Raw genomic sequence first — 14461 nt, forward strand, 5'->3', positions numbered from 1 at the left:
ATGTATTAATTAATAAATAAGTATCCCAGAAAAAAAAAAAATTACTAATTACTTACTAGCCATCGGTACCCGTTTCACGTGAATTATAAGCCTATAATATATTTTAAAATGTACTTGTTTGAGAAAAATAATTTATGAAATAGTTATTGGTCAAAACGCAAGGTGCTTTACTACACGCTGAACGATATTAGTGACAAAGCAAAAATAATAACTACTTAGCTAAAAATCCGGCACATTTAACATAACACAGGCACACACTGATTAAGTGACTTAAATGATTCCGTTAAAAATCTGGCTATTCAATAGTCATTACGTTCTTTTTTAAGTAATTTGCATTAGTTTGACCGATCAAATTGTATATATTTCATAGCGTACGTCTTGATCAGCAGATCTATAGATCTAGATCTAAATCAAATTTGAATGAAGTAGTTCCTTTCTTTATAGTCTAAAATCGGAAGCTTCACATATATAAAAAAAATAAAAAATTAAGTTTGACTTGGTGTGTCTCGTGGTATTAAGTACACAATCATCTCAACTATTTATGCACCTTATAAAACACGGAGAATGAAATACGTATCTTGGAAAAACTTAACTCACGTGAATATGCCTATTCTTTCAAATTAATTTTTGTAACCCAAATTAGCCAGTTCCATAGCTAAATAAAGATTTCTATGAAACAAATAAGGCCTGAAATAGTTTAAAAGATAATTTCATTTTTGGAATAGATTCTAGAGTAGATAGAGTCTAAATCTAGATCTTAGCGACTTAGCGTCTACGTCTAGTTTTTTGCGTAGATTTAGATCTAGTGTAGAATCTAGATCTAGATCTAGAATCTCCAGATCTAGATCTAGAATCCAAATAGATAAAATAAATTTTATAAGTTTAGGCCGAAAAAATTGTATTGTATAAATTTCATAGCGTACGTAGATCTAAATCAAATTTGAATGAAATAGTTCATTTCTTTTTATTCTAAACACGGAAGATGACGTCATTAACTATTGTATAAACATTAGTGACGTCACTGTTTTATGCGTTCTTTTTCACAACTATAAACGCTTTTCCTGTTGCATAATTAAAACTGTTTTTCTACATTCGAATATGCCTTTATTTTTTTTATTTTTCTTCTCTAAATAAAATTGTGGTTATACATTTAAAACATCTACCATAATATTTTCAACAAAAGTCCGTATCAAGTTCTCCATATATTGCTGAAGATTCTGACTTGATATCCGGCGAAAATATGTTGCGGACAGAGAGAGAGAGAGAAGTGCGCACATGGGCTTTTATATATTAGGATTAGCTTTCACACACACAGTCCTTGCTGAATTACCAAATACTATACAACAAAACGTACATCACCCATGTGTTGGTGAGCTTATATATATATATATATATATATATATATATATATATATATATATATATATATATATATATATATATATATATAAAATGTATATATATGTATATGTATATATATATGTATACGTATATGTATATATATGTATATATATATATATATATATATATGTATGTATATATATATGTATATATATATGTATATATGTATATTCATATATAAGTACTACGTAGTGTGTTCACCTGTGTATGGCACCTTACCTGCTGACGTCACATGTCATGTTGCCACACATCGCCAGTCTGCCTACCTGTTGCACCAAACGGCACTGACCACATCTCCCGGCACTGACCTCATCACCCGGCACGAACCCCAGACACGCTCGTCAGTTACGGCACGATGTGATTGGGTGCAGGTCACGTGTCTAGCACCAATGCTCTGCTGCATGTCACGCCAGAGACGGGGTCAGAGGTCAGTCTTTTGTTTGCCCGAGTGCTTGGTGTGACGTCCCGCCGTTTACAGCGTGTGTCAGGATAGACGTTTGTGGGTCATCCCTGGCACTGGCTGGAGCCATGTCTAGCTGGCTGGAGCCATGTCTGGCTGGCTTGCTAGCCGGCTGGAGCCAGTCTAGCTGGCTGGCTGGAGCCATGTCTAGCTGGCTGGGGCCATGTCTGGCTGGCTGGAGCCATGTCTAGCTGGCTGGCTGGAGCCATGTCTAGCTGGCTGGCTGGAGCCATGTCTAGCTGGCTGGAGCCGTGTCTAGCTGGCTGGAGCCATGTCTGGCTGGCTGGAGCCATGTCCAGCTGGCTGGCTGGGGCCGTGTCTAGCTAGCTGGCTGGAGCCATGTCTAGCTAGCTGGCTGGAGCCATGTCTAGCTGGCTGGTTTTCAGCAGAGCGCTGTGTAAGTTGTTCTTGTGCTATAAGCAAGGTGCAACCATATGGTCGAAATAAACACATCTGTTTACACTGGAACCGTGGCTGATGGTTTGAAATGGTAGTCCTGCGGTAGGACTATCAACACGGTCCTGCTCTAGGACCAGTAAAGTTGTCCTCCTATAGGACTAATCATGCGGTCCTTCTTTATATTCGTCAAGCACTGGTGTATCAAAGAGTTCCTGACTGGCGACCTTACATGAGGCAGAAACGCGTAGATATAAGAACACAATCTTAAACACAGCTTAAAATATACTAACGAATGTTTGTGCTTTAAGGAATCCCCTTTACAACCCCCTCCCTCGTTAAAACATAATACTCCACTCAGCTCTCTGTGGTACTATTTATCTTCTCATGGCATTAACCTATCCATCATCGTATCCATTGATCCACAGGAACTTTTGGCTGGCTAAATATCTAGTTTTGTCACAATATTTGATGGATCTACAGACAGGAACTTTTGGTTTATTGGATCTACAGTATAGACTGGCGTTGACTTATGTACTGACCAATATTCAAAAAGTCCTGGTTCCTGGGCCATCTGTACCGCCTGCTGCCCAATTGATCTTTAGTCCAGGACTATTGAACTGCCGTCAGAACCATCATAGGCACATAACTGTCTGCATAGACTGTAGCTCCAAACGGTCGTTAGCTAAAACTATGTACCGACTGGTTTACAAATGAACGATTCTGTCTCGTTGTATTTATTGCTCATATGATATTCTAGTTAGGTTAATCCCACACAGTTTATTGGCTAATCTCCTTTGATGTAGTGCATTTACTCATGTTGTGGGTGGGGGAATTGGTTACATTAAGCCCCAACCTTTGCCGCTGTTTATATTTTACTTTCTGTGTTCTGTTATATCTAAAATGTATCTATCCATGCTCGAATTCCCTAGCATTTGTAGGTTATGTAATTTTTTACATATATATATTGTGACCTACTTAGGTCCAGTAATGTTTTATTTTGACATTGTGTTAATACTATATATGGATTGATGGTGCAACCACCGGGGTTTTTCCACTGTCTTACTGAGAGTGTCTAAGACGTGGAAATTTTCCATCAAGATCTGATTGATTAATTCAGACCAGATGACCACACCAACCAATGGCCACATGAGTTGAGGGTAACCTCCCCTGTTGCCTAAGTCTTTAACTAGATCGCCCACAGGCGACACGCGGCAGTCCACCTTGATCAAGCGGTCCATTATGACCAGGCCGTCCATTTTGTCCGGCAATAGATTCTGACCATTTGAACGTGAGAGATCTTAAGTCCTGAGTGTGCTATGCATTCCTAAGTGGTTAAAGTGTTCTAATATTATATTACTTGTCGCCAAGTGATTTTGATGCTATAGCAGTGTTGTGTGACCTGTGGCTATTTTTATACAGTGTTAGAATCTGTGATAGTATTTTTTCTTACGCTTTGTAAGTTGGGTTTTGTTATTTTCTAAACTAAATATTTTATATTGTTTAACCTTGTGATCTGCCACAACTGTTCGCTTATTAAAGGTTGTATGCAGATTGAATGAGTTGTTAACTTCAATAGTTTCACTAGTTTTCCCTAGACATCGAGATCGAGCCCTAGTGTGTTGTTGAGTTAATGTCCATTCATTTAGGCTTTAAGTCATTTGCATATAACCCCAAAAAAGAATCCGGGGGCGTTCACCATCTATCTGGCTGGTAGATAGGTGTCCGTTACAATATATATATATATATATATATATATATATATATATATATATATATATATATATATATATATATATGTATATATATGTATGTATATGTATATTTCAGATAGAGCTAACGCAATTATTCTGTGTCCAAGTATTCAATGATCACCCATCTTTTGTATGGCCTAGTATTAGACACTCGGGTCGTATAGCAAATTACTGCATTCACTTGGCCAGACAGATTGTGGAGGCTTTTTTTTTTCAATTCTCGGCCAAGACGATTCTTGTAATTCCCAGCATGTTGTGAGAGTGAAGGAAATATTACATGTGTTACTGGGGCGTATGGTCAGATTCAATTACCGGTGAAACTTTAGAAAAGACGATTTTTGGCTTTTTTTTTTCTCGCGACGAGGAAGTTCCAAAATTCTCGAGGCCCCCGGGTCTAGTTCATTAAAATTCCAATTTGGCGGAAAACTTTTTGCAGATTCCCGGAGATGCTTTGTGGGGGCCGGGCCGAATGGAGGGTAGGGTCAGGGACGGGTTAAAAGAGGGTGTGGTCGCGGGCGGGTCAATATTGGGGTGAGTTAATTAGGGGTTAAAGGATATGGTGGAAGGGGTACACAACTGACACTATGGGGATCTGGGGGTGGAACATCCATTGAAGCTGTTACCACTCTTAGTCTGGAATATCCTCGTAAAAAATCTGGTTACTGCCGGAAAATCTTCAATTCCCACATTTGACGGTGAACGGGGGGAAAAAGTCACAGAAAAAAATAAACAGTTTTGCCAGGGAAAAAGGAAAAAGTCACAGAAATAAAGTCACAGACTTTAAATCTTGGTTAAACTACGGTCGGATGATAGAGCTAATGCCTGCTAACCCGAAAGTCTCGAGTTCAAATCCGAAACAGATGAACTCTACTTCACTTGCCCCATGAACTGTCAGGTTTGAAAGGGAACTAAACGCAAAAGATAGAGATTAAATTAAACAAACAAAAAAAACGTGCCATTGCTCACTAATGAAACCTTAAGACAGTGACTCTCTATTCCACACTACGGCGACATGCACAAGGCTATGGTGAAACCTCCCAAATTGCGTTAAAAGGCACGGGGCTACCTTAAGAAAAGTAGACACCTGAAACCATGTTTAGACAGTATCCAGACTATGTTGAGACAGTCTCCAGACTATGTTGAGACAGTCCCCAAACTACGTTGAGACAGTCTCCAGATTACGTTGAGACAGCCCAGACTACGTTGAGTGAGACATCCCAGACTACGTAATGTTGATTGTCTCTACAGCATCAAATCTACGGCACTGTGTCACAATAAACAACGCTTCACCCTGACTGATATTTGTTGATCTAGCTGTGAGCGACCTTTCAAAGTATCCCTTCTGGCGAGCCGGGCTAAATCGCATTATCCCCCCTTTATGTATCTTCATCAATACGAGTAGTGTCTAAGGTCTGGTCAAGTTACGTCGGTTTATGTCCAAGTTTGACCAGAGTTACTGGCCCTTTGTTTACACTTTAGCTGTTCTTTTTTTTTTTTTTCGGTCACATTCGACGCTATTTCCTGACTAATCTAATGACTTGGGTAAAGAAAACTACATTAAGGTATAATATAACATACATTGCTAAGATTGATTTCAAAGTTTTTTACACGAACTACAGTAACATTGAATTGTTCTTTGTAAATTAATCTTGTGCGTGGTAGGGATTTTTTTTAAAAACTAAAATAATTAAATTCTGTTTTTTTTTGTCGTGAAGAACTTTTGGTTTTCTAATCCAGCTTCAAGAGGATGCTTGGGAGAATCGTGACACGTGATAAGTGCGCTTATCCTGATTGGCTGCCGATTGTGGAAGACGTTTGAATGATACAAAAGTCTGTGTTTAAGTGCCTCATCCAATCAAATCTCTCGTCTCTAGACTGCGGCGTTCTCTCTCCACTGACGCAAATCCTCTCTAGAAAACCGCGGTCTTCAATCCATTCATGCGACTACCCTGTTGTTGTTTTTTTGTTGTTGTTTTTTTTATTTTATTTTTTTGTTTTTGTTTTTTTAATGCTGACGAGCCTCGATTTGACTCTATTCCCATTTCTTCAAAACCTCGGTGCCCTATCCACCTAACGCAACTACCTCCTTGAAAACCTCAACATCCCACTCATAACACAACACCCCCTCCTGAAACCTCAACACCCCTTCCACCAATCGAATTCCCAAATGGAAACATCAACACCCCTCACTAACACAACTCACTCCTGAAAACCTCAACACCCCTTCCACCAATCGAATTCCCAAATGGAAACATCAACACCCCTCACTAACACAACTCACTCCTGAAAACCTCAACACCCCTTCCACCAATCGAATTCCCAAATGGAAACATCAACACCCACCACTAACACAACTCACTCCTGAAAACCCCAACACCGCTTCTACTAAAAACCCTCAACACCACTCCACTGATTCAACTCCCCTCCCCCTTACACAACTCCTTGTGTCGCCACCCCTCCCCCTGACACCACTACCTGTGTCGCCTCCCCTCCACCAGTCTGGGGGTGTTTTGTCAGGGCCCTGGTAAATAATTCCAAGTGACTCAACAACTTGAGGGCTGGGGCAGAGACACTTAGAGCCTATTATCTTATTAGCGGGAGTGCCCCTAAGTCCCCTTGAGATGTCCGCAAGAGATTGTCCCCCAGTGTAAGATACCCCCCACCTCCTCTTCCCCTCCCCACCGATTGACCCTCAAGTAGAAACGCAAATTAATTGAACCGAAAATAGCGCTTTCGGTGAGCGATCCATTTGTACCCAAAATTTCCCGCTCCAACTTTTACTTTTTTTATGTTGGTTATCTTCCTTGGCGAGTTCGAGTTTTTTTTTTTTTTACCACAAGAGGGAGATAATCGACGCGAGTTGTGTACCGTGGCAACAGGTGTCTTGAGTTGCCTGTCTTGTCGATGGGAAGGGAAGTATGGAAACTTGAAGACGTGATCGATAATCGATGAATGGGGTGTCAAGTATGAGCCAGCCGACATCATCTGGACGGTGTGGGTTTGTTGCCGGTGTTTGGGGAGATTGCTTCATTAGGTTTCAAGTGTCGCGGACGTAAAGGGGGACCATGGTTTTTTCGTGGACTTTTTTTTTGGACTGATTTTTTTTTTTAGTGTGTTGTGAGAGGTACTCTTAGTGAAGGGACTCTGGCATTGTGGAGGTCGAAATAGTACCACCTGTCGTGGATGGTAGTTTCACACGGGGAGAAGTTGCTGATTTTCTGGAGATGTCTGACAGACTCAACATCCAACAACTAAAAAAACGTATTGGAACAATCAGCGTCATTTTTTTTTCTTTTGTTAAGCTAGCCGCCTCTTTATTTAGGACACCCGCCTTACTAACAACACTTTTTTAATGTTGTGATGGTCCTTGCATTGAGGTGGAACCTTCAAGAAAAGCTCGAGGTCGGCCAAAAAACACTTTGAGACAGGCTTGATGTGGAAAGTACAAAGATGGGCTTCGCCTGGAGTCAGCTTGAGAAGATGGTACAGGACAGAAGACTCTGGAGATCTTTGGTTGGCGGCCCATACCCCAGCAGGACAGAAGCCTTCGGTTGGAGGCCCATACCCCAGCAGGACAGAAGACTTCGGTTGGAGGCCCATACCCCAGCAGGACAGAAGACTTCTGTTGGAGGCCCATACCCCAGCAAGGGGGAAGGGCAGTTATGGATTGCCTTGACTATTAAAACCACAAATTCAATTAATGCTGTGCGATCTTGTTTATTATTAAATTGTCTTATCACTATATTTTATGCTACACAATGTTCGTACCCACAGTCAAACATTGCACTTTTAAAAACGTCTTCGAATCCTGGTTACACTAACTTCTATGGGAAAAAAACAATTTTTAGCATCATTTTTTTTTTGTTTTCAAAATTGCAGTTTAAAATCTAAAATCTGTGTGCGTTATTACCACACAGTTTTGTCACTTGAGTCTTGATACTGTCTTCACCAGAAAATCATTCACCCTTACTTTAAAACGTTCAGGTCTTATCCCATCTTGCGGTTATCACGTGACTTGATTCAACTTAATTACGACTTCCCACCCTTCATTTCCCACACAAAGAGCCCGCCATTATTTATTGTAATTACGTGTATTGTTGCCTCATCAATAAACCACGCCCACCCTCCTATGTTCTCGGATACACGGAAATGAGCAAAAATCTGGCAATGGTCGCTCCATGCTTTCAGCAAACCTAAAAATACCGAAGTTTTTTTCCCCCTCTCGTTTTCGGAAATTTCGTATCTAAAAATAGATTTCCTTTCATAATTAGAATCATGTCCTTGATTAATTAAGTTCAACGAGGAAGTTAAAAAATAAAAATAAAAACAGTGACAAAGCTACAGGATAGACGCTTCAAGTTGCAAGAGCACTTTAGAGTTTGGCGAACATGGAAAATGGGCAGTAACTCTGGCTGAGAGAAGTAGAAGTTGAACTGATAACGGTCTTGCTGTCGGTAGTGTTGGCCACGGTAGACAGTGACTGCTTACAAACATACATAATTTTTTTTTTAATTTGTATACACTATAGAATTGCACTTACAAATTTTGATTGAAATACAGGGAGGGATATTATCCATATGTTCAAAAAGAATACTTCGAGTATCACACATTGCAACCCCTTCTTCTCGGTTTCAAGACGATTTCCTCCAACACAATGACTCCGACATCAGCCTACTCTTCCTGTTGGATTGGCTTCCATAGCCTTTGTCCATTCAAGAACTTTCATCATTTGCTTTCAGAGGTTTCTCTCCTAGGTGGGTTAATGTCCCAAAGAACGAGTCTCGCCTTCCCCGGGGGTCCGAACTCGGAATCAATGAGTGAGTAAACGTTCGCTCTCCCTCCTGGCCACACCGTTACCTACATAGTGCTACATATAGTCTAGTTTTAATTTATTGTTTGTATTCCTGTTTTTTGAGTCTAGTGTCTGGAGCTCTCCCCCCCCCCCCCCCCCCCACACACACACGCGCCCTTAAACGTTTTCTTATAAGTCATTATGAATATTCTCTCCTAAAAACAGCCCATGTCTCAGCCTAGGAAAACATTAAGAGCTGGGTGAATCCTTTTGACCTACTACACACTCCAGTCATAGCGTTATGTTTGCTGTGTTGTTTTATTACCTCACTTATATACCGTTAGTAAGGAACATAGTTATGTAATCCTTTTGCATCATTCAGCGCAAACTCAGACGTTTTTTTTTTGTTTTTTTTTGTTGTTGTTTTAATTTACCCGTTCAAAAAAATCAACAGCAGTTACATCTTAATGTATTGCAATGAAAACCTATCATCTTTAAAGAAATAAAACTTCATGAGGAAACGGTATTTTGATTCGGCGATACAAAGTATTTCAAATATGTTCCTAAAATATGAACACACTTTTCCGTTGTTAAATGACGTCAGAGAAATCTAAGATGCACAGTAAAAAAAACAAAGGTCGACATTTAAGGCACGCTTTAAAAAAAAAAGTGAGCGGCCATCTTGAATTATGATCTGTGCACACGACAAGTAACGAGCGGATATGTCCAGATTTTAATGACGTCCCCAGCCCCACATTTGAATCTTGACCTTTCCTTTTGGGTTATTTTTTTATTACTTGACGAATCTTGTCATTTTTCTGACTTGTTAATTTGTGAACAGGGGAATTAATCACATCACGTCTATATTGATCCGCGCACTAATACACAAGGGGAAGACAATCACTATCACACAAAGACAATGACTCCCACGAAGGGAGACAATCACTCCCCCACCCCCACCCACAAGGGGAGACCATCACTCGGATTTCACGGGGAGAAGCGACAGGAACGGCGCTGGAATTGATACCTACCGGACACGACAGCTGTAATCACCGCGGTGCCAGACTAACAGGCGGTGTTTGCCGATATGACTGCCGTCTTATTGTCGTCTGCCCTCCAACGATCGGCAATTTTTTTTTGTCTCCGTTCCTGCACGGGTTATTGGCTCGTACTTTGATCGGCGTCTTTGAAGTAATTTTACAAAATCGCTGTACCAAAGACTAAAATAAACAATGCCTCGTTCACTACTTAATTAAAAAGCGTATTGATATTTTTTTGTAATTACTACGTTTGGGTTGCTGTTTGTTTTTTAATTTGAATTTTTATGGCGAGTAAATATTTTTTTTTTAAAAACTAGACATGAAAATAGAATAGCAGCTGAACAAACAAAAGCAATTAAAAAACTTCACTACATCGAAGAATAAAAGGAACAATTCGTGTTCACTATTTAATTTAAAAAGTAGATCTATACTGATGTTTTTAATTGATATTTTTTAGACTGTTTTCCTATGATGTAAAAAAAATTTAGACACGAAGGTGGTTTAATGGCAGGCCAAAAACTGTAACAACTGTACTAGAGATATTTCTAGGCCCCGCCTTACTGATGTCAACTTGCCGGCGTCTGGAGGTAGTTTGTGTTTGGTGGTAGTTGGTGTCTGGTGGCATTTGATGTCTGGTGGTAGTTGGTGTTTGGTGGTAGTTGATGTCTGGTGTTAGTTCACTTACTGGACCGTGTCCTCACGGAGAACTGTCTCACATCTGTCACAGACTCGTGTAGGGCTCGTATTGTGTCCGTTCAACTTCAGTAAAATAGACGTTCGTATTGAATCTCCAACATATTTGACTTTTAGTACTTTACTTTGTTTAGTAGTTGAGATTTAAGCGTCAATAAAATAGACATGTTCGTATTGAATCTCCAGCATATTTGACTTGTAGTATTTTACTTGTTCAGTAGTTGATATTTAAGCGTCAATGAAATAGACATGTTCGTATTGAATTTCCAGCATATTTGACTTTTAGTACTTTACTTTGTTTAGTAGTTGAGATTTAAGCGTCAATATAATAGACACGTTTGTATTAAATCTCTGTCATATTTGACTTTTAGTACTTCAGTAGTTGAGATTTAAGCGTCAATAAAAATAGACGTTCGTATTGAATCTCCAGTATATTTGACTTTTAGTATTTTACTTGTTTAGTAGTTGAGATTTAAGCGTCAATAAAATAGACGTTCGTATAGAATCTCCAGCATATTTGACTTTTAGTACTTTACTTTGTTTAGTAGTTGAGATTTAAGCGTCAATATAATAGACACGTTTGTATTAAATCTCTGTCATATTTGACTTTTAGTACTTCAGTAGTTAAGATTTAAGCGTGATGTTTATCTAAACTTAAATTAACACCAAGTCGTGAAGGTTAGTTGTGTTTGACCAGTTATATTTCCGATGATCAACCATAGGAATAGCGTGCAGGGATTTAACTTTACGTTATATTTTATATTGGTCTTTTAATATACGCCGGTGTTAAAAATTATGTCTTTGATTATATGCCGGTATTCTTTGAGTATATGGCACTTTTATCGTATTAAACATTAAATTTCTCTTTTAGTATAGGCCGATGTTAAACTTTATTATTACACCGGTATTCTTTGAGTATGTGACGGTATTATGGCAATTGGTATTAAACCTTATATTAGGTGTCTAAAATGTTCCGGTGTAAAAGTGTATATTTGTCTTTGGTATATGCCGACATAAAGGTAATAAACTTTATATTAGGCTTCAAGTAATAGACTGGCCTAAACTTTAAATTATACTTTTAATATAGGCTGATGTTAAAATTGGATGCGACTTTGAATATATGCGGGAATACTTTAAATATATGAAGAGATTAAAGTATTAAACCTTATATTACACTTCAAGTGTAAGCCAGTGTTAAACCTGCGACCTGCGGCATTGCACAGTTTAACACGTTAACCTTGCCCAGGCAAACGATGACGTCATAACTCATCTTCTTCAAGCCCAAGCCCGGCCAACACAGAATAAATAAACCGATTTTATTTTTTACCCGACGGCCGATCACGTGACCCCCGGGCTATTTTTAGGGGCCGCGGCCGGAGGATGGACACGTTCCAGATGTTGACCAATCAGACGGCCGGCAGGAACGAGACGGTGCCGGACGGTGCCGGTCCGGTGGAAGACGTGCTGCAGCTGACCATATTCCTGAACCACGGCGTCTGCGGCGTCCTGTCATTGCTGGGTATAGGGGCCAACGTCATCAACATGGCGGTGTTTCTTAAACAAGGTGAGCGTGACGGTCACCTGAGTGGGGGGGGGGGGGGGGGGGGGGTTGATAAAAATTGTGAGATTTCATACACTATTTATTTTAGAGGACAATTTTATATCTCTTACTACTGACAACTCGAAATTCTCGAGTTCGAATTCCAGCGTTAAGTCCCTACAACGTCCCTGAGTCCACCCAGCTCTAATGGGTACCTTACTCACATTAGGAAAAGTATATGCGGCTAGACATAGTACTGAACAAAATTTCTTCTTATATACTTATGTCACAGAAACATGAACCGCCAGATTCTAAAGTGTAACTTTTTGTTTTCCGTATATCATATCCTATTCACGTAACGTCTTATTCCGCCACGAACTGTAAATAACTATGAGCGTCATTTCTCCATCTGCTGCTGTTTTAGCCAATAATAGAATAACTTTTCATAGAACTCTGAAAACGCGTTTAGTGGGGCTTATTGTCAAGGGAGCCATTGAAGTAATCCATTAACGCATCTACCTCGTAAAAATACGTGCTTTATCACTTACTATTTCTCATACTAATTATATGATAGGCGTATTGTTTCTTAAAATATCTGGCCATGCCCTCGCTTTTAAAGTAAATTTACCCTTTTAAACCAAACAGCCTATGGACAGGTGAAAAATAGCTCACCTGTTTCAAATTGAAGCTGTGCGTTTTTACGTAAGACATTTGCCTGAAAGCCGCTTGCCCGAAGGCGGATTTATTAAGTTAACCTCGGCATATGAAAGGATAGTGTGGTTAGCTCTATGCGCAACTGCTTGACTTACACCAACAAGTCAGGTAGCTATCACAACTAGGTGTAAAGATCCCTTTCAAACCTGACGGTCTATGGGGCAAGTGAAGTAGAGTTCACTTGTTTCTGTGACCTCGGCATATGAAGAGATAGTGTGGTCAGCACTATGCCCAGCCGCCTTTACTTTCCCTAACGTAAGTTAGATACCCATCAGAGTTGGGTGGACTCAGGGATGGTCTACTGACTACTGACTTGAACGCGGATTCGAACTCGAGACTTACGGGTTAGCAGTCCAGCTTTCTACCGCTAAACCACGTCGTCCCCTATAACTGGATGAGCCCAACATGGATGAGGCCAGGATCCGAGCGCAAGCCTTATGGGTTACAGCCGTACGCTCTACCATCCGACCACGCCCTATGTTATGGTGTTGTGTAACGTCCCCAATGTATCTCCTGCAGGTTTCAACGAGTCCATCAATGTCAGCCTGTTCGGGCTGGCGGTCGCCGACCTTGCCGGGCTGGTCACGCTCCTGTGGGCCTCCGTCTGCTGGACCCCCTGGCTCTACTACGCCCGGCTCGTCTTCGTGCCGGCGGACGTGGAGTACCTGACCGGAAGTCTGCCGCACCTGCTGTTTACCCGGGTCACCGGTTGGGTCACGGCTTTCGTCGCCCTGGAGCGCTGCCTCTGCACCGTCATGCCGCTGAAGGTTAAAATTATATTGACCTTCACCAGGGTCAAGGTCGTGGTGGTGCTGATATTCGTCTTCGTTGCGGCCGCGCATTCCCCGTCCTTCTACACCAGCGGGTTGGCGTGGACGTTTCTCCCCGCGGAAAACCGCACCGCACTGGCGCTGTTCTCCAGAGAAGGGCGGCAGGCCATTGACGGCGTGACGTATTCCGTCAACCTGGTGTCCCCCTTCGGCTCCTTCGTTACCGTCCTAGCCTGCACGGTCGTCACGGCCTTCAAGCTACAGCGGGTTTTAAAATGGCGCCAGAACTCGATCCTGACTCACGACGCCGCCTCGCAAAAGGAGTCAAAGGTCATCAGAATGGTCGTCGTTATGTCCGTCATTTTCATTGTCAGTTTCCTGCCCACGAATCTCGTGCACATGTTCTACTGCGCAATCGCAGATAAACCGGAAGTGGTAGCGGCATATTGGGACGCCATGAGTACGGCGTTTTCTTTCATTAAAATTCTCGAGGCGTTCAACGCTAGCGTCAGTATTGTGCTCTACCTCAGGATGAGTTCACGCTACAGAAACGTCTTTTGTGCAATGTTTGGTCTCGCGTGCCCAGCTGGTTGAATGGTGGAGTTGTCAAGGATGGGTTCAAGCTACTTAACTTTTCCTCTGTCAATTTTAAGGACGAATATACTTGGTATATTCCTATACGACACGAAAAATAAAAGATGAAAACAGAAATAGCAAACACAAACTTAAATTTACTATGTGATTACAATTAAAATATGTCGTAACCAAAGTTTACGAAGACAAATACAATACAACATTGGCAAAACCGTAAGAAGTCCAATACATGAAAGAAAGTTTTCTTATGTCACTTATGTCTAAAGCAGTTAAAATAACCGCATAAATTCAATGATGGTTACATTTA

General features: G+C 40.8%; 1 protein-coding gene across 1 annotated transcript; it reads left to right on the forward strand.

Annotated features, from left to right (window-relative positions):
- The first annotated feature begins 11916 nt into the window (after positions 1-11916).
- Positions 11917-14154, forward strand: LOC131946314 (uncharacterized). Its single transcript, XM_059307008.1, has 2 exons — positions 11917-12100; positions 13310-14154. The coding sequence occupies exons 1-2, from the start codon at positions 11917-11919 to the stop codon at positions 14152-14154; spliced, it is 1029 nt and encodes a 342-aa protein (XP_059162991.1).
- The last annotated feature ends 307 nt before the right edge of the window (positions 14155-14461 follow it).

This window comes from Physella acuta, unplaced genomic scaffold, assembly GCF_028476545.2.
Source record: "Physella acuta isolate Inbredline_101_S28 unplaced genomic scaffold, ASM2847654v3 ptg000551l, whole genome shotgun sequence".
Taxonomy (NCBI): domain Eukaryota; kingdom Metazoa; phylum Mollusca; class Gastropoda; family Physidae; genus Physella; species Physella acuta.

Bases quoted from the DNA above. Each gene is read 5' to 3' on its own strand.
- LOC131946314 (XM_059307008.1), top strand. From the start codon at position 11,917: ATGGACACGTTCCAGATGTTGACCAATCAGACGGCCGGCAGGAACGAG. The intron at 12,101-13,309 runs GTGAGCGTGACG...TATCTCCTGCAG, and splicing joins GGCGGTGTTTCTTAAACAAG to GTTTCAACGAGTCCATCAAT.